General features: G+C 38.4%; 1 protein-coding gene across 8 annotated transcripts in view; it reads left to right on the forward strand.

Annotated features, from left to right (window-relative positions):
• The first annotated feature begins 1979 nt into the window (after window positions 1-1979).
• The window catches only part of tcf3b (transcription factor 3b), a 38145-nt gene continuing 18693 nt past the window's right edge, over window positions 1980-21431 (forward strand). For 4 of the 8 annotated variants that reach the window (XM_015051757.1, XM_015051795.1, XM_015051780.1 and 1 more), the window contains exons 1-7: window positions 2079-2540; window positions 6033-6129; window positions 10120-10192; window positions 17253-17329; window positions 19854-19926; window positions 20367-20407; window positions 20625-20757. In XM_015051757.1, coding sequence (XP_014907243.1) covers window positions 6055-6129; window positions 10120-10192; window positions 17253-17329; window positions 19854-19926; window positions 20367-20407; window positions 20625-20757 — 472 coding nt within the window. In that variant the 5' untranslated portion in view covers window positions 2079-2540; window positions 6033-6054. The other 4 variants (XM_015051766.1, XM_015051804.1, XM_015051773.1 and 1 more) reach the window with 4 other exon arrangements.

Raw genomic sequence — 21431 nt, forward strand, 5'->3', positions numbered from 1 at the left:
AAATACAAATTTTGTTTGTCCCTTCTCCTCTTTATGTTTTTATTTGTCTCAGACATAAACTATCTCTGCTTAGTCTTGTCATTACATGCACCCTGTCTCAGTTTATGTGTTTTTCCAGGTCTTTCTTCACTGCCCCCTCCCTCCCTCCAGACTGGCTGCCCTCGTACATGCTCTCCATGTCAGACCCAGCTGTTACTACAAACTACTTGGAGGGCTTACAAGCCTAATTGCAAATCCTGACAACAGTACCGCTTTTACATCAAGGCCCAACGTCAACTATAAAAAGCAAGAATATGAGAGATTTTCTCTCTCTGTCCGCTGAAAATTCATTCCTCCTAAGCACATGTTCCCATCTGGTCAAATGTCATAATTTAGCTAAAACATTAGTAGAAATAACATAATTTTATTTCTTTTTTAATTCTAATTTATTTTTTTCGGATTTTGTTTTTGTTTCAATGACATTCATGTTTGTGTGAAATATCTGAATGTGTGCTTGGTGTGTTTGTGAAGGCATTTACAGCCCATACGTGGGATTGTTTCAAAGCTGTAGGTCCATTACATTCCTAAGATGGCCTACAAAACTAATTAATGTTCTCTGTCAAGGATTTTTCTGTAACCCAGGGGACCACAATGGATGGTTTATTTACCTCAATGACCTACTGACAGCAAATCTCATCTCTCATTGAGAACATGTGGGGGTTGGGGGGAATACAGCAAAGCTTCAGGTGGTAATGAGTTGGGCAGAATTTTCTGCTGTCATATATTGTACTGTTAAAGTTTACACTCATAGCATGGGCATCATGCCCAAAAAGTCACTTATATGATGAGTCCCTATCTGAGATACTGCTGATGACTGCTAGATAAGGACTTCTTGGGCTTGTTGTTGGTTCTCTTTAAAATATACCAGAAAGGTTTCTTACATGTCATAGTACCAACCAAGACAGGAAACAAAGAAGGTTCATTAAAACTTCCTCTTTTGTTGACAAAGCTTTGCCCTCAGGTTAAGTTCAACAGCTGCCTAACACCTACATGCACTTTTAATATGCACTGTTGCTGTGCGTTTCCAGCTGAATGCTACAGAGCTAGATTTGTTTTTTTGCAAGTTAAATAAATAAGCGAGGTAGGTCATAGGCTTGTGTGTATCTGGGACATCTGATGTCCCGTTTTTCATTCTTTTGTCCCAGCTATGGCTACAGAACAGTTGCTAAATTCAAAGATTGATTTTCTTCCTAAGAGAAGAAATGTTGTGTTGCAGGAAAATTCATGCTGTGTGTGCCCTCCCCGTTTGAAGTGTTTGCCCTGAACTATTTCACTCCTCACTCCCTCCTCTCCATTCTGCTCTGGAGAAGGCAGTTACTAGGCGTGTGTTGGTCTTATGTTTGCCAGTTCACAAAAAAAAAAGAAAAAGAAAGACGGACCATGGAAATAATAATAATAATAATACTAATACTACTACTACTACTGCTACTACTACTACTACTAATAATAATAATAATAATTATTATTATTATTATTATTATAATAATGCCAGGGATTGATATTATTATCAGAGTCCTTTACTGACTGCAACGGAGAATACCAGAAAAAAATACATGTACATTCCAGAAATAATAGTAATGATAAATATTAATAAAATAAATAAATAATAAATAAAAATAACTATAAGTTATTTCGATTTTCCTGTGTTTTAATTAGGCAATATTTTAAGTCCCAAGTGTTGTAAAATGTTTTGGAAAAAATAACAAAAGCGGACCCACCAACCTAAGTATTAAATGATGTCAGCAGGCATGTTTGAGGCCCCCTTTAGCCAGCCTCCCTGAGCACACAGCGAAAGTGAGCGTCAACAAAAAGGCGGGCAGAAGGTGGATTTCCTAAAACATACTGGCTATTGTTGCTGTCAATCAACCTATTACGCTTTGCCATTGGCTGAAGCCATTCGCATTTATCGTGCCATCTCGTCGAGCCGCTGCTGTGTAATAGCAGGTAACTTTCTTACGATAGCCTTCCGCTGTGTGACCTAGTGCTCGTATTTATCCTGCAGTTTGAAGATTACTCGTTCCAGAGATTGGAAGTAGGTGATTTTCTTGTTCCAAAAACGACAAAAGGTCAAATTCGCGTTTTCCCCTTGAACAGAAAACTCTCACATATCTGAAAGGCGTTTGAAATCGGACACCGCTGGCGTTGAGGCCCTCACTTTTTGCGCGGACGGATACGTTGTTACGTCTGACAATGTGGACGGAGGTGGTGAAGATGTCTACGAGAAGAATGAAATCATCTCTGTAGTAACAACAAGAAAGGAAGACGCGAGATTAGTTACTATAACAGAATTGTTTGTGCGTAGTCTTGTTACATTGTAGCAAACACGTGGGCGCTACGTGGAGAAAAGGCAGACTTCCCGGGGACAAAAGAAAGACATCCACTGTGCTCCAATGCGTTTCGTGCACTGAGGTCGAAATTCTCTTGAAGTTTTATGTTTTTCCCCCCTTCGAGTCTCCGCTTTTCTTTTTTACTGTTGGATATCACACGCACGGAGAGGAGAGGTAAATACTCAATCTTTCACCTTACACTTCGGGGGGAAGTTGCATGAATTTCATTGGCGTTTCATTGCCACCTAATTTTCGAAAAGTTTTTTTTTTTTTTGGGAATGTGTGGTTTAAGCGGGGGATGTGAGTTTTTTTGTCTGGTCTCCGGCTCGACCTCGGAGTGGAGGAAATTACTCCTTTGTTCTGCAAAATGACTCCTTTATGGTTAAATGTTGGTGGCTTTGCCTCTTTGTTTTTTCACCGTGTGCCTTTCTGCCACAGGCTCCAGCCACTGAAGTAGGAATATTAAATCTTTACCATTTTGTTATGCTGGGGGGGTATTTTAGCCAAACTTTGTGATGTGAATCATTTTCCCTGCAGACGTGAAGCAAACTTTCCATAAAACCCCCCCAATGGTACCCTTTAAACATTCCTTTATGGAAGTGTCTGGCCACTACTTATTTTATTGCACATTTGGCAGGAAATTCCTCACGATCCCACCCCCACCGTCTCCTCCACTGATCTCCCTCATAATGCACGACTTGAACCCTAATAGTAAGAGGAAGGGCAGCTTAAAATGTGCTACGGGAAGTTTGGAGACCCACTCCTGCTCCTCTCGGTTGCAGTCGATGCACTTGCTCCACACAGGGAAGATAAAACTAGAGGTTATGGTTTTTGGTGAGTCTGGAGCATAATGTCAACAAGGCTCACAGTAAACAGAATGGGTTAGTTGTCAGCAGCTAGATTAGCTCTGGATGGGGCCTAGTGGTCCTGATCAAATTCTGGTGCCCAACATTTCCGCAGGCACTGTTCTGTTCACTTTTTTCCACCTTATTTATTTAGTATTTTGTTTTTTTGCGTTGCGTTTGATTAAACTCGTTTATGTAAATGAAATTAAATGAAGTTACAAAAGTCATATTTTCCGTTTGGACTGAGATGTTGACTGCTTCTAGTTTTGACCTTTCTTCACTTTTATTTTACAACTAGACTGAACTTTGCTAGACATGGGCTGGTATTAGATTTTTCAATATAATAACTTTTAAGGGAAAAACGTCATGGTTACATAACTATATCGTTAAATCAATTTGTAAAAAAAAAAGATGTATGTGTATATACTAGAAATTCAGCAATCATTTGTTCAGAAAACTGAGTCAGTCAATTTTTTTGTTTATTGCGTCCGATCGACATTGGTTGGTCAGATACTGAAAAAATCTATTTTTTCTTTTCCCTTTAAATGCATGAAAACTTAAAACTACAGCCGTTTTTGGTCTGTAAATGACAAAAGCTTTTCTTTGCTGCAATTTGATTTAAGTTTAATAAATATCAAATCTCTGCTTCAAGCACAGGTGTTAATGCATGCTTAGGATTAATTTGGCAATTCTTCCATTTTTCTGTTAGATTAAAAATTGCTACCTCTGTCAAGGAGTCTGAGGCACAAGTTTCTTCATCTATTTTGATCCTTGTGGAGAAATGACAGGTTAGATAAACAAAAAATTGTGAGAAATTGGTATTAGCTTAGAAAAGCAAATGGTCTGATTCCTTTTAGTGCTAAAACAATATAATGTTTGGATTAATAGTTACATAATAATGGTATCATAAATTATTCTTGATTGTGATACAAGCTTAAAACCATGTGTAGTATAAACAGTCTCCAGTATTAGTACTAGTTTTTGTCATCCTTTTGCTATAACCGTCCATGTTTGAATTTGTCTTTCTTGTTAGCTAGGGGAAGTGTTTAAGGCAGCTGGCTGGCAGTGTGCAGAATCAAATGCGTTGGTTGGGGGCAGCGCTGTGTTACTCTGTAAACCCGAGAGAGTGTTGGTCATTCTGTCGCTTTCTCTAGACGAACTTAAATCTGTAGGAATGATGTTATGGAAAAAATAGAGACTTATTCACAGCGTTGTTTGGAAATCTTAGTATATCTTCACTCCAGCTCCCTTCCCTAGATGTTACATACATGCATAGCAACAAGGCACATTGCTGTTTCTGATGCCACTTATCTCCTGTTGGTTGCTCTGAAGATTCAGCTTTTAGATCTACGGGTGTTTTTCTGAATGCAAAGCAGCCATTAGGATTAAGATGTGTAGCATTTGTTACAACTGTTGTGCATCTTAACTAGAGGTGCAGACTCTTTTGTGGAGAATGACCCGTCTTTTCTTTGTGTGGGGTGACAAAGGCCCCCTCCGCCACCCCTAATCTGCTCGCTTCAAATATTGATCCAGCAGTAGCTTAAGATGCCATTTTGCTACATAAAGGCCCCCCCCCCCCATGCCCTCCACTCCATGTGCTTTACTCATTGGTAGATTGTGGTTGAAAAGTTTGTCAGAGGTCTCCTTTATAGCTCCTGCATTCATGTTTTGTGATGTTAAATTAGTTTGTTTTGACTTGGACTGTAATATGTTTCTCCCATGAAGCGATTTGCTTTATTGTGATAATTTATTACCGCTTTGCTCCGCTCCAAAGTCAGTTAGCACAAGCAGACTCTTTTCTTTGCGTCAGTTTATCCCTTCGCTATTCGTGTTCACTCCACCTTCATCAAGACATGTGCTTTTTAGCTTCTTTTTGGTTGCGTTTGTGTCACGTCGGCCTATGCTATTTCTGAATTACAAAAGAGGCTGTAAAAGCACACCACCTGTTGGTGTCCAAGTGCCTCTATTCTTCCAGTTCCTCCCCGGAGCCGCCACCGCTGCCGCTCGGCTTCGGAGAGAAAGCCTTCGGGCTTGCACTGGAATGCAAAACACGGGGTAAATCCTGTATTCATGCTCACTGTTTCTTTTGACAAGCTTCTTTCTGAGTTGACATATGGTAATTTGGTAATGACGTGTTTGCATACAGTCATTAGCTCTGCCTTTCACCCCCATTTCCTTGGGCTAACAATAGTCCCAATTATGTCTGTAATTGTAAGTGTGTTACATTCTCTTTCATGTAGCAGTGATCGACATATGGTTCTTTTATTTGCCAGGGTTGCGTAAAATGAAAGACTTTTTTTTTCTCTCTTCTTAAGTCATTACTCGGTAGTGATTTAACTCGGCGCACAGCGCTCATCAGTTCAGTCAGTTTCTGGAGGAAAATGTGTAAGTAGACCCCGTCTGTGCTGTGTCGTATTGAGTAGCCTCGTGTTGTCTTATTTTTCCTCCCTAATCTGTCCATAATTCATCAAGGTTGTAATCTGAGCAGTGTGTTTTTGGTCAAGTTACAGCCTTGTTTCCAACCTCTTGAATATACAACCCTTGCGTATGACCTGAAATTGTGTTTCATGCAGCTTAAAGGTGAACAACAGCTTTATTGGCAATGAGAAAGTGGCTTTAAATGAAAACATGTTGCCGCCGCTGCACCCCTGCTCTGGTGTCTCAGAGAGGGGAAAACAAATCTTGAAAGTTGTGATGTAACCGACGGCAGTAGAGTAGTCTCAGTCATTCATTACCATCATCATTCTTTTCTTGAACATGTAACTTCTCGTTGTGCTCGCAAGTGCAACTAAAATCCTGTATTTGCAAATTTCTCTCGTAGGGTTTGTTAGAGACTGAAGGGTATGAGCGAACAGCAGCAAAGAATGGCTGCAGTGGAAACTGACAAGGAACTCAGCGACCTCCTGGATTTCAGCGCGGTAAGAGAGGGGGAAGAGCGGTCTGGGTGGTTCTGGGAGGAAGAAGACAGTGCAATACAGGTCTGAATTATGAAGCGCAGTGAAAGATGGTGAGAATAACAGGAGTTGTGGGGAGTAAGAAGAAAGGGAAAGGCCAAATGTTATTTTAAGATTATGATAAACCTAATGAAAACATACCTACAGGGTCCATATGCATGTTCTGGTCTGAATAAGTATGGAAAACTATTGTGAATTTACTCCTTATTATTTTTGTACCCCCAAAAACTCTTTAATTATGGATGTATAACGTTCTTCTTAAAGGGTTAAATGTAATTTAGATTCTCTGTCTTTTGAATTGCCACATCTCACCTTAAATTTTTGTGAACTTATTTATTGGTTTGCAGTCACTGGGCAAGCGAACCCGCAGATAAACAATCGACCAAACTCTGAAAACAACCTTTTTGCTGCTGCTTTGACATCTAGGCCTTCTGAAACCAGAGTTTTAACTGAAAATGTGGGATTTTAAAACTTGGTTTAATTAGCTGAACATCAAAGAACTAAAACTGTGTAGCTTTGACGTTTGACTTACATAATTAAGGTGTTGATATGTAAAAAAAAAAAAAAAAAAAATGCTTTAAAGAATCCATTTGTTGTAGAGTAATTTAGCCTGCCGGGGACAAATCTAAAGGTTTTACAGAAGTTAAAGTAATGTTTAACTTAAGGACAAGAAAAAAAAACATTAATAAACCATTTCCCTACTGGGTTGAACCATATTATGTTGTTTCATGATTCATAAACATAAAGTATTAAACAACATACTAGGAACACTGTTGGTGCTCAAATGTCTGAAAAATATATGACGTATGGATTTTTAAATTAAAAATGTGTTGAAATAGAGATTGGTGATATACAATATTATATTCACTGTAATGTCAACAAGTTATAAAAAAATAATAAAAATTAATCACAATTGTTTTCCGTATAAATCTATCACTCCCTCCAGTCAGAATCTCACAAAAGAAATGCTGTAAAAATAAAATGATTAAATAAGCTACTTCACATTATGTAACACATTTATGCTGCAGAACAGGGGATATTTGCATTCAGTGTGTATCGAGGCCCTCAGTAACATTACGAATCGCAGCCACATTTTACGTGGCAGCGATTAAATGTGGCTTTTCACAATATATTTATATATACATTTTGTCTTTTGATGGCCAGCCTGTAGTTTTACATCATGTTACTTTATGAAGACTGATTGAGGATGCCTATTTAGTTTCCGCACTGACCTTCAAGGGAGTGGGTATATTCCCCTCAAAAAAAAAAAACTGTTTTCTGCAGTTAAAAGTTGCAGTAGCCTCCTTGTAGGCAGCTGACTGGCAGTGCACAGCAACAGGTGGGGTAGAGGTGCTGTTGTCACCCTATAATCAATGCAGCTAAAAATACAACACCCACCCACTGAAGCACTTTATCTCATTAAAAACACTTTAAAACATATAAGCGATATAAACACATTTTTACAATAGTGGTAATGCCTAATTGACACAGATTAACTCAAATGTTTATGTCCTTGGAGTCCAAAACCTACTCATTTTGTTGTGATGTTACAGTGGAAATATTGCTAAACCTCAGGGTTGGATTTAGCGAATCAAGCTTTAAATTTAGGCCGTTCAGTCATGTAAAGGTACGAAGAAAGAAGCTCCCAGCATAGTGTGCTAGATGAAAAAATAAATAAGGAATCGGGAATAATGGCAAGAAACGCCTGCCTATTATTTGACTCATTTTTATTTCGTTAACAGGATCTTTGGGGAAAATACAGTGTTGTAAACTGGGCTGAACGGAGAGCTTCTGTGTCTGTTTTTGTCATATTTTAAGGAGAGATTTTTACTGTTGTTGCTCTCGGAGCTATTCTCCTGACATTATCTACAAAGCGGATGGAGACATTCTGCTCAGTGTTTTTTTTTTTTTCTTCCTTTTTTGTTTCATTTTGTTGTGAAACCTTTTGCAGCTTAACGCTGACATAAACATCTCATAGCTCCAGCAGAGATGTGTTTAGTCTTTTCACCCAAACAAACTGAAAAGCCGACATGATTTTCTTTTCTTTTTTCTGTGTGTGTGGCTCATCAAGTATTTTCTAATGGTTAATGCATACTTGGTAGCAGAGGTCATGTTGGAGAAATAGGACACATTTGAATGAACTGATACTCAGTAAAGCTCCTTTCTCACTTGTTGTTTTGTCTAACACAACAAATCTAACAAATGTAACACATTTACATCATAATACAAACACAACTTTTGATTATATATTTAGGTTTCAGTCCCACATGGGCCTTTGTTGAATTCTCACTATGTAATAAGTTTGAGTAGAAATACTGCACAAAATTGTAAAACAGAAATTAACAACATTATCTAATTTATTTTTTATTTAAAACAGAAAAGTAACAGTTTCTACTGTTCTTAAAATAATCTAGCTTATTGATAATTTTTTCAATGTTCAATATTTAAAATTTGATTCATAGCATAAAAAAAGCAATGTTTAAACATCCATTAAATTGGCTAGTTTAAAAGCCCATGTTGAATGGAGTAATGTATTGCTGCAGAAGTTAACCAAGCTAATATTAGCCTGGTAAAACAATATTAGCCTCATAGCCTCGTCTAGTCAGGCTATCTGCTCAGTCAGGGAGTTTGCTGACATGTTGTAATTTGCCAAAAGCAGTTTTAAATGACATTACCTTTAAATGGTTGATGCCCCTTTAGTTTCCATGCAATGCTTGTGTTTTTGAATTTGTTTTTCTTGTAAGCATTTGACAAGTGTAGGTCCAGTCTTTTAGCTCGCTGACTGGCAGTGCACAGCAACAGGTGAGGTAGGTGCAGCAGAGTCAGGGAAAACTTTGACATCCTATTTGTAGAACTTTAAATATTAGAAATAGTATATCACACCATGTTAGTGTTTTTGAAAGCATTTTTTTTTCTTGCGACTTAAAGGGAACAGATGGAAATGAACAAAAACAAAGCATAAACATAACGATGAACATAAAAATATGTGTTGTTTAAAAGTTTGATGTCGCTGAAGGTCCGTTTGTGAACTGCTGTTCCTATTTTTTATTTTATTTTTTAAGTGTTACACATGCACAATAGGCAAATAAGTCATTTTCACTAAGAAGAATCAGGACAATAATAATGATTCTGATGAAATAAAGCAATTAGATAAGTAAATGAATGTACTTAAGGACAATTTGATGGCAGCTTTCTTCCATGTTGTTAAACAAATCAATCCTATCCTTGGTATAAGTTGATCCCAACAACCGACTCATGCCTCGTATGAGTTACAGACGTTTAGGTTGATCAGTAACCCTTTTCCGTCTACAGGTTACTTTGGCCTGATAATGACAAACGGATGAAGAATTGTTGGAACAGTGTGTACTTTTCTTTTTGTTTACCAAGTGGCTGGTCAGAGAGTCGGGCATGGGGAAAAAAAGCAGGATCTCTGTAAATGTGGTCAAATTTGTTCGAAGGAAACCCGTCCGAGTGAGTAGATCACTTCACCAAGATCATAGGCCGCACTGGCACATTTACTTCTAGTGCCCCAGTTCTGAAAATGTTAGGTTCGTGCAGCAGACAGTGCGGTGTCTGGTGAAAAATCCAGACCGCACCACGGCCTCGTGGTGGAGCCCACAGAGGCTCAGTGACATCACTGTTAGTTAATGCACATATTAGTCATAGCACTGGCTTTAGATGTCTGATGTTAGGCGGCCGTGTCTGATGTGTGCACAAGTTGGGCAAGGCTTTGTTTGTTCTTCAAATAAATTTGTTTGCTAGTGTGTTTCACTGTCGTGGTGGAAGGTGTAAACAACGTATAAGTGCTGCTAAATCAATCAATCTTTGGTACATAGCATCAAAGATTGAAAAGAAGAGAAGCAGGAAAACCTAAGCCTATATGTGAGAGATGTTATAAGAGTGTGAAGTGTGCCTTGCTTTGTTGGTTACGTTATCTCTGCTTTTGTCTTGCAGATGTTTGCGCCGCCAGTAGCCAATGGGAAGAACAGGACAATGACACTAGCCAGCACTCATTTCTCTGGGCCAGGTAAGCTTCTGCAGTTCTGTATCCACCCAATATCTTCATCAGTGCTACCTTAGCACTCCTCTTCATATGTTTGTTTCTGCTTTTGTTTGCAAATCAAAACACTCTGAAGAAATTTCTAGATGTTTCACAGTTGATCTAAAAGAAAATGTGACTAATAAAGATCTCTCCTGCACGATTAACACCTGAAAGATGAGAAGCATATGTTTGAAAGGTCAACTCACCAACATCATACCTGTAATTTTTCATCTCAGGTTTTGTGGTTGTTTGTCACACAGTTTCGCTTTAACTCATGCAGGTTTTGATATCACACTTACCACTTCAATCATAAAAAAAACACATGTTAAACACATTTCCGGTGCCCATCCAGTCACAGCTTTCAATTTAGCTGGAAAAACACTCAAATGGCCCCAACTTTTCAAGAGAATTACAACAATTTCTGTTTTATGTGAGATTTGACCTTCAGAGCCACAGTGATTCTTTAAACTTAAGCCAAATATTATAGAGAAAATTGCAGGTTTCCTGTAATATTTAAGTAATTCAAAATCAGTTTTAGTTTTTTTTTCTATGTGGCACATAGAAATCAACATGAATGACTAGTTTATTTTTATTCAATGGGAAAAGAACAAAAATGCCTCTTTGTTGTTCTGCCCTTCAACATAAGATAAGCAAACGGGTGCCGGAGGATTTTTATTATTTGTATCTGTTTTGTATAAAACACAAAACAAAGACATTAAGCAAGTGTCTTCACTTAAGCATTAAATAATATGTTTCTCATTTTAGAAAACTTTTTAAAAGCGCATTAAAGAACTTTCTGTTGGCTGGTGCATTTATAGACGCAAAATGCTCTCAGATCCTTCTTTCCATGCATTTAAAGAATAGGAAAAAGATCTGCATTATTTGACCTGTTGATCACCAATCAGTGGCGATAAAACAAAACTGGTTTATTACCATGTCTGCCAGATCGATTTGTGCTTCTTTAGAGCTGATGAGATTTTTTTTATCGCTTTTTCCAAAAAATGCAGTTCTTGCATATTTTCACAAAGCAGTTTCAGGGAGACGCTCGTGTTTATTGAGGTATTTAAAAACTCTTCCACCAAACTTGTGTAGCCTGCGCAGTTTGAAGCTGAAACTTTCTGAGAACACATGCAGGCACCCTCAAAGCCCTGAGCCGCCGTTCCCATCATCCTGAAGGTTATTAGTAAGTCGTGTTGCTTTCGTTCCTCTGTCACCGTGCCAGCCTGGTGTGTGAAATCGAGTCACACTCTCCAGTTCCCCAGAGTGAGAAGTTGGCCGCTGAGGAACAAAGGCAAAGAAGGGGGCTTATGGACTTGAAACAACTCCCCCCACCCTGAAGTGTAAAACACTCCTCCCCCAACACAGCACAGGGTTCTTACCCCCACTGATCTGCAGGAAATGGCTCAAGTCTGAGACAATGTGCCTCACCCCCAGCTCACAGCCTCTTAAACTGGCCCAGCATGCAGCGAGTGGGCAGAGTGGAGAAGGAGAGCTTGTTGAATAGGGGGATCAGACCGGGGAAGGCAGGATTCTGTTTGTTTCTGTTACAGCAGGCAATTACTCAGCAGTGAGGAGTTAATTCCTCCCTCCTCCTCATGTCCTAAAGTGTGGCCCTTGGTCATTGACACCCATTATAATGTGGTACTTAAAGCTGTCACCTTTAACATCAGGAGATCCTGCAGGTACTCTTTAATAACTCCGGAGTCAAAGTGCTAACACGTGCAGAGTCTCACCCAAGTGATTTTTTTTGTTTGTTTGTTTTTCTATTACATCCCCAAACTATATTTAATCCCACATTTATTAAATGCACTTAAATAAAAGGGGTGATTATGTTCACGTCTATTCAAATGCTTATTTGAAGCCCTGCTCCAATGTTTTCTTGCTAACAGCGGCTCTGTTCCCCGAGGCCAGGAAACTCATTTGTTGCAGAAATGATGACCATCACAAAACAATGTCCATCTCTGACGTCAGCCCAGCCAGCTTGTATATTCAGAGACCCAGCAGCGCGGGAACGGTAGCGAGCAGCCTAGTGGCCCACCAGACCACCTCTATTCATCAACACAAAAGTGCTCAGAGGGGTGCTAATTGCATTAGGCGTCCTTCTCCCTTCCTCAGTGGCCTGTGCGTGTGGAGTATGGAAGGGCGGGGGTGTCTTGTGTGGAGTGGAGGCAAAAGGGAAGGAGTAGAGGAGAGGAGTGGTAAGAACTGTGGGATGTTTGAGGAGTAGGGGAGGCAGAGTGTGACGGTGAGTGGTGGGAGTTGGCTAAGCCCCGCAAGCCTTCAGGCAGGCGTCCCCTCAGTCACCTCTGCAGCTGCTGGCAACGTCTCCAACCCCCCTCCCTCGCACAAACAACACAAATACGAGGGACATGACAGGCTCGCTTCCTGTCGATCACTAAAAAACAACTGAATTTACACATCTGGTGTTTCTTTTTTAACAACTTTGCCTTTAACCTTTTACATTCTCGCCGTTTTTCCGGCTGCATTTTCTTCATATGTTTCTGTCCAAATTACGAAGGTCTTGTACAAAAATAGAGGGGCAAAAAAATAAAATAAAAGGACATCTGAAAGGCGAGTGGCTTCCTTCTTCAGCAAAATTAGATGTCTTCTCAGCCTGCAGCCATGAGAAAGCTTTGTAGTTGAGAAAAATAAATATTTTTCTGGGCTCTGGTTTTCAGTCAGTATTTGTCTTTCCATGCGAGTACAATCAAACAAGCTAAGCCGAAGTCTAGGGAGATTCAGACGACTTGTAAACAAACCAATCCTCTGACTTTTATTTATGTTAATAAAAAAAAGACAATTAAAATCAATACAACTTTGCTGCAATTATCCAAATTTTCCTCACCTCTTGCTCCACAATTCATTATATTTAGTTTTCACAGCTCTAAACATCCTTAAACATAAACTCTTTCATCTCCTTAGGATTATTGGACATGTCTGTACATTATTTTCTCAATTTAATATAAGATATAGAGAATATAATTTCTACTGGAGTTGTTTGATTTATTCTTAAAGTGTTATAAAATAAGGTCAGTCTTAATTCTTAATGTCTTTCTACTGAATAAACAAGAAATTAAGTTGCTGTTTTGTTCATTTTCTCATTATTGACGGGGCAAAGACATAAAGGTATAAAAGTTGTCTAAAATGCAAATTTAACACAAGTATATAACTTATTTTATTTTCAAGATTAGAGTTAGAATAATCTTATCCATACCATTCACATAACTAAACAGAAAACGAACAATTGGTAAATTTAGGATTAGCTTTCTCTACTTCTATACTTATTAACATTGTGCTTTTGTTTGCATTTCCTCTCTCTAAAGAGTAAAACCAGTATAACGAGCTGATATCATCTGGTTAATTAGTGACACTATTTGTTTATATAGAGCCTCAAGTCTTAATAAAAGGAAAGGGTGGGGCTTGTGGGGCTTTTCATGACTGGAAATATTTCCAGTCATGAAATTTGTGCTTCCTGTAAGCAAGGGAAAAGTGCAGCAAAGTTGGTTTTGGTAAAGAAATGAATTTTAAAAAAATGGTTTTTGTCAATCTTTTCTGAACAAAAACAAGGCCAAACAAGGTATGACAAAACTTTTTTTAACGGTGATTAAATTCCCCACCCCAACAACTGAAACCCATTTCAGGTGTGTGAAAAAGCAGAGGATTTTGAAACTACATCAGAAAGGCTCGGTCAAATAAAGCCTTGTAGTAAATGTAGTAAGATTAACTTGACCACAAGAAAAACGAAGACAAAAGACTAAACAGCGACTGAAACCTAAGTACTTTTTGAAATAAAATAGTTAGGAACCCTGATTTCAGTGTTACTACAGAAATGTAGTTACCATCTTTCCAGTTGAACAACAGTTTGCAGCAGCAGGTAGGGGAGGGGCAGAGCTCTGCTACTTTATAGTTGAAAAAACTCTGATCATTGCTGTAATTTCTCGGTCTTTGCATTAAAATTTTTGCTAAACCTTGATGCTGGTTGTTACTGGCTTGTTGGGGAATCATAACTTGGCCTGTCTACATTTTTATAAAACAAGCAACACATGCCCAATTAAGAATATGTTGGGCACATTTCCTTAGTCTGTTTTTTCAGTGGCTAGCCACCGTAGCATTAGCACTCACCTTTGCAAAAGCTTTGCAGGATAGAACGTCTCCAGCCTGACCACAAGTTTGAAAAATATGCTTGAACAAACTTTAGTAAGGATGTTTTCCCATAGATTACAGATGCATTAAACTTGTGAACTTATAAACAAGCTGGAGTTCACAGACAAAGAGCTTCATTGTGCATTTAAGGAACGCTATGTAAATTCAAACATCACTTCTGTCATTCAAAGCAAATTGTAAAACCGTGTGGATGTTTCAAGTATAGAATAAATTTAAACATTTAGTTAACATTTTTATCCATTTCAATTATGGGTAAGAAAAACATAATTGTAGACTGAAGAAAATGGCTAACACGCTAAATGTACTAGCATGGCAGTAAAGGTGAAGCTGGAGGGTAGGGAAGCTTGAGGCTTGTATCGTTTAGAAATGTTCTCGTGAGTTTTTTCACATATTCTTGGAGATGGAAAATACACTGTTGCCCTGAAAGTTTTTTTTTATTTTTTTTTATTTTTCTCTTCTATTTAGCCAAAAATTACATTTGTATATGTATGTTGTAAACATATTAATTGATTCTTAATAGCCATGCATCTTTCTGTTTGGGAATGATAAAGTATCTTTTGTTGATCTTTTTGGACATTTTAACAGAAATTTGGCTTTAAGTTACTACATGTCATGTTGCTCTAGTATTAAGACATTTTCTATCTGTAAGAACCCTTGCCTACTCAGGGATTCTTGTTGATGTTTGTTGTTAGGTTTACTGGGCAGAAAGTATACATTTTAGTTTTGGTGCATGTGTCTGCTTGATGATTACTAGAAAACTGGGCAGGTTTGACCTCTCTGCGATCGGTTGTTTTGCACAACTATGATTTATCCCCTAATCATTCATACCTTCAGCAGATTTGGGGTTGAAGTTATCTTTTTATCTTCAATACCAAGTAATGTAGATGCTTTAAAGAGGCCCAGAGAGTCTTGAATCTTTTCGAGACTCTGGGGAGGAAGCTAAAGATTAGGGTGATTTCAAGGAAGGCCTCAGAGTTGAGAGTTCATATAACTGGTCTTAATACTAAACAGCGACTGAAACCTAAGTACATTTTTGTAGTAATAAACAAAAATCTGGTCACCAGTTATAAGAAGGGTTTGATTACTATAATGCAAATGGAGATTTTTCAGTTGATGATTGAGAGGATTGGAGAAATTTCAATGCAACTTATGTTTTTAGGAAATGTAAAATAAAAATAAACTTTATGCTTCTTTTACATTGTGTAACTTTTGAGCTGTGCATTATACTCTTATTAGAAATAAACTTCTCAAAAAATTTTTAAGGATTTATCTCACTATCAGGATTCTTGGAGCATTCATTTCTAATTTTTTTAACTGACTTACTTGAAGTGAAGAGCTTTCTTTTTTTTCTGTTTTTTTTTTTCACCAGAGTTGAACTGTTTTTGATTTGCAAAAGCATCCAAATCTAAATATCAAAACAATCTCTTTTTTGCAGGGATCAGTGTTGTATTATTACATATAAATTAAAAAAATATGAATAGCTTTTAGGTATTCTGTTTTTCCCCCATTGTTTGCTATGATTTGATTTGACACGGGATAACAATAGAAGAATCTCTATTCTGGCATGGTTGGAGCTCTCATAGGCGTCAGTGCCACCTCCGCAGCTCTCCACCTTGTTTTAATTGCCTTCAAGTTAATTACTCCAGTAAGTGTGAAACAATGTTGTCAGACTTCCCCTGCACAGTGCTTTCACTCTGTGCTCTGCACCCCTGTTGGCCAAATGGGGGAATCATAGGTGGATGAATAGTTCTTTGGAAATAGCTGTAAACATGAGTGGGTGGGGAGGGGGCTTATTGGCTCCGTTGACCTGGTTAGTTGACAGTTACATGATGTTTGTGTGTTAACATTTTTTCTTTTGGTAAATATGAAATACTTTGTCTTGCAAACGTCTTTCAGTGCACATGTTTACCCTTTGTTGTAGATTTTTTTTCCTTGCTAATTTGCTTTTACTGTAGGGTCTCTTGGCAACAAGCTTTACCTGAAGTGTCTCCATACAAAATCTGTCAACCTAATTTAGCAGTACGCTCATCACCTGATGAGTCTGTATTAGAGCTGATCTGAAGGTGGGCACGGCTGATCCTTTAAGGTCCCCCCTCTCCTCCCCGTTCGCCTGATTCTCCATGCCACTGGCATCGGCCCCATAGATCACGGCTGTCGCAGCGTGTGTAGGTGCTTGCACCGCTCTGTTAGCCTCATCGCTCATTCTCACTCGTCAACCAGGCTGCTGATCTCACCCAGACCCCGTCTCACTCCCCTTCCTGACTGCCTGCCTCCCTCTCGTTTCGTCTCCTTGCTTTCTCCTTCCACTCGCTCGCTGCTTTGCTTTCTCACACACATTTTTTTAATTAGGCAAAAATCAAAGGCACAGTATGAATATTCATAAGGAAACTGCATTAATATGCACAATTATGCAAATCAGCATGCAATTAAGCCTTGTGTCTCCAGAGAGCCTGGATAGCATTAGTGCATTAGACAGGGAGAAGGGGATGATGGGGGTATTTTGGAGTTTTCTGCTCCACCAGTCTTCGACTGTGTTTTCTTTGTGCCACACTTGAATTCTTTCTTTACCTCTACCATTATACTTCAGTCTTTTCTTTCACATTTTGCTTTGTTTGGGGGAAATTTACTTGGAATAATTAAATGTGACATAGATAACATTGTACCTCATGCATTACATTAGGAAGTAAATGGTTAATTTTATGGTATTCAGCAACCATAATGAACTCTAATGGGAACATTGCGCAGCATTTCAAACATGTTTTTCTTGCAATATTATTAATAGTCTTATCATCTTTGGTAATCCAAAACAGGGTTAATATTAAGCAGTTTGTGTCTAACCTGTCAGTCCTAACTGTTTGCAACTCAATATTTTTTTTTCCAGCAATAGATGAGCGCAGTGGCTCTGGATCCTGGGGCTCCACAGAACAGAACAGTCCCTCATTCACCACCCAAGGACGGGTAAGATTTAGTCGCACCTGAATTTAAAATTGCATATCTAAGGAGCAATACCAGATGCTTTGATACCGACACCCTCGCATGTATTCATTTAATCACACAACCAGAACTGAAAATGCACAGCCTCCCTCCTGAAAACTGCCACAGCAGTGTGCCATATATGATTTGCAGTGGTAGTGTTTTTTTCTTTTTGCTTTCCACCTAATAACCTTGGCCCAGGATCCTGCATTGGCAAGCACCCTTGTAGCTCAGAACCTCTGTTGAAGCCCAGCGGTAATTGCAGCTTCACATCCAGCCTAACTGTCTTGGCACCGGTCTGTAAATACAAAGTACAGGGGGTGAAATAGATGCAGAAAGCTTTGATTACCACAAGTTGATAATTAAGAAAGTCAGTCTGAATCCCTCGAGCTGATGCAGATTTGTTTGGCATTGCTCCCGTTAGCTAGAAAGAGAAACCGAGGGGAGATAACTGCTAAGGTACATAGGAAAACTGACAACATGAGGATGGCTCTGTATTTAGACGTGTTGCCCTCTGCATGTCATCAGGGATGGGGAGTCAACTCCGCAGCTTGGCTTCCAGTTCCAGTTAAGACGCAAAAACAAAGACTTCAGACTTGACTTGCACTCTTGCTCCTAAGACTCAAGAATCAATAAGAATCTGTTGAATGTAATTAGATATTAAAGTAAGGTAGTAGTTGTGCATCATTTCAGCGATTCTTGTCCTTCTGAATTACCATAGTGTATACAAATGACTGGTAGTCATGGTAACGTCACACACAGCACAGATTAGCTCTGTAATGTTTCTCGACAGTCAGAGCCAGCAAAAGGAGTTATTAGCAGCTTACATGTTTTGTTTTTACTATTGAACTAATATTAACAGTAACAATACAAGTGCAGCACTGATAGAAGTGTGCATATTTTCTTCTTCACTTTCATCTGACATGTTATTTTCTCAGCATCATTACAGAGACACTTTCAGTATCCTCAAAATGAAAGCTCTTCTGGGTTTTCTTTTCACATGTTCAATTTTCTCTTGCATTTGCTAACTACACTGTCCTTTCCTCTTTATGTTTAAGTTTACTGGGCTTACCTTGAAGCTTGTACTTTGTATTATTTACCATAATTTCTGGACAATTGAGTATTATTGAAAAAAAAAAGTACCATTATAGGTGTCTATCGTATAGGATATCTATATGCCACAGGTGTTCAAGTTTTAACATGATACTTACCTCAAAAGATTTTTACTTTTAATGAAATACATTCTGGTAAGATACAAAATTTACGTACCATAAATGCTTTTTCCAAACAGTGCCTGTAGCATGGATGCTTAAAAAAAATAGTACCTACCAGGAAAAGTCATAGATTGCCATTATTCATCTTCCTCCAGTGCACTAAAACTATTAAAGTCATCTTTTTGGTGTCAGGATAGAAAAGCATCAAAATTACTTCGTCACGCACTTCCTCGGTCTGTCTTTCGTTGTCGCTCTCAATGTCACTTTCGTTTCGAGGCAAATTTGCCCTTGAGCTTGTGCTGTCCTCTTCATCACACAGCAGTCCAGCCTGTCGAAACCCTTTGATGATCCATATATTAGCAACATCATTGTTTAAGCCACTCTGTGTGGAAAAAGTAGCAATCAGTAGTCCAGAAATTACAGTGTACCTGATGACAACTGCAAAGTAAAAAGAAGTAAAACATTTGAATACTCCATACTGCGCTATGTAGAGTGGAAGTGGTAAATTTGAGTGCAGAGACAAAAAATCCTTAAATATATTAATACAAATACATTAATGATACTTAATAATTAAAGGTGTTTGTTTTGGGGTTCTTTGGTATGTTTTTCTGGCAGAAATTAAACTACTTCTACTAAGCTTTTTACAACATAAATACATATTTACATTTGAAGTTGGGTAATTATTATTGTTTATTTCAAATAATTCCCAGAAATCAACTTGACCTGAAAAAATAAACAAAATATTGGAGACATTGCTCACCTCGGTATGCAGGCTGCTAGAAGCTGAAAGTGAAACTCTGGTTTGACCTACTGTCTGATTAAGTGATTAATAATTATCTGACCACTTCGGGGCACAAAAGGAGCATTAAAGTTTAATTTTCTGATGGTCAGTTTATCCTAGAGATCAAGATGTTGACACCATGGCGAGTATGGACCTGGAACACAGTAAACTCCAAACCAGGCACTATTTAGAACTGGAGTGCTCAAAAAAACAACGCGTGTACTTTGAAGATCTGATGGGGTTTGATGTTGATGTTGCTCATAGTTCTTATCGTTACATCTTTTTTTTTTTTTTTTTTTTTTTTACCAGCATGTCTGGCAACATCAGAAATTGTCACAGCAGCTCAACAATATGAATGCACAACCAACCTACATAAATACTGGCATTAAGCAGTCTGAACAGCATTTATCACTGTCCATGAGAAACTTCAGACTTGACTTGTACTTAAAAACACAAATGTATTCAGACATTTAAACTTGAACCTGAGTTGTATTCTGTACCATTGATCCTGCAGAGCTACGGAGAGGGATCCCACTTCAGTGAACATGAAGGCTTGTCCTCCCCATTTATTAGTTCAGGGATTGCAGGTATGTCCTTTAATTTACTTTTCTACAGCTACTACCTAATTTTCTGACCCTACATGTTACTGTTGACACTTTTGATTAGATGGCAATTTGTACTTTTTGACTACAAAAATAGTTTTGTAGTGAAACGTGTATGAGTGCCTGCATTCATAGTCCTATATGTGTGTGTGTGTGTGCGCGTGTGTGTCTGTGTTCATCCGTTGAGGGTTGGGGATGTTAGGGTGCTGAAGCAGAAACCCTCCCTGGGGTTTTGTCTGGCGGGCGGCTTTATGCAGCTGAGCGTATTGAAAAAGGGGGAAGGCCTCCCTGAACAGTTTCTACTTATGAAAACCTACTTTTCATTTCTGTTATCACACATCATTGCATCCGAGTGTTTTTGAGCAATCTGCTCTAATTACGCCAAAGTTTAAGCATGTTTTTTTTTTTTTTTTTTTTCCTTGTAAGTAAAAACGAGAGGCCACCGTACACTCCCTTCGTAAGCCAGGTATGTTCCACCATTCACAGTCCTTGTATGTCTCTGACCATACAAGTAGAAACTAAATTTAATGCCGAATCGCTAAAGGAAGCTCCATTTTCTCAGTTCTCTTTTCAGACGCTTTGAATTTACAACCGTCTTTGTTTCTTAGAAGAGAAGTTGACGTTTTTTGTTGTTCTTTCCCCACGCATGTTGTTGGTAAAAGATTTGCTCTCTCTGTTTCTAGCCTGGTTTATTTCCAAGTGACATAGCAATGCCCAGTCCAGATGCTTTGTCTCCCTCTGGCATAAAGTCAGGCTCTCAGTTTTATCCATCATATCCCAACAACCCCCGGAGAAGGCCGCCTGAAGGAGCCTTAGGTAAATGAAATTAAACATTCCTTGGTGCTGTTAAAGCTTTGTTTTGTTTTTTGTTTTGTTTTGGTTTTTTACCGCATAAAGATGTCGAAGTCTGTTTTCCAAATGTTAAGATTACATTTTTACCAGATTTGATCAAAAAGATAAAACCCATCTCTTCCCTTGATACCTAGTTAAAATGATCCACTGAAAGATCTGAGGCTGATCAGATACACGGTTTTGAGATGATTTAATGTGACCTTATATTTCATGGAAGTGTGTATCAGTACTGCAGAAGATATGAATATGTAAGGAAAAACTACCAATTATGCCCTATTGATGTTATACATTTTCTTTAATTTATTTACTTTTGCTTAGATAACAATGTATTGCCTATATACCAACATACATCAATATGCTATAGATGTACAAGAAGTATTCTTATGAATAGTCTGTTTTGTGTGAGTAAATGATTAAAAAAAATGTGCTGTGAGAGTTTTTAATCAAACAGAAAAATAAAGGAATTACAAAATCCTTCTTATGTATGCATTTAACCAAGTTTTCTTAAGCATAAACAAAGGGCATCAATCTACACTGTGGCGCGATGCCTTCATAGAGACAGTTTTAGGTCTTTTAACTGACCTGCTCATCATCTATCGGAGTCAATTATGAACAAACCGGCTGAGTGATTAATTCAT

Source organism: Poecilia latipinna, unplaced genomic scaffold, assembly GCF_001443285.1.
Source record: "Poecilia latipinna isolate Pla-1442-1.1 unplaced genomic scaffold, P_latipinna-1.0 Scaffold52, whole genome shotgun sequence".
Classification (NCBI taxonomy): domain Eukaryota; kingdom Metazoa; phylum Chordata; class Actinopteri; order Cyprinodontiformes; family Poeciliidae; genus Poecilia; species Poecilia latipinna.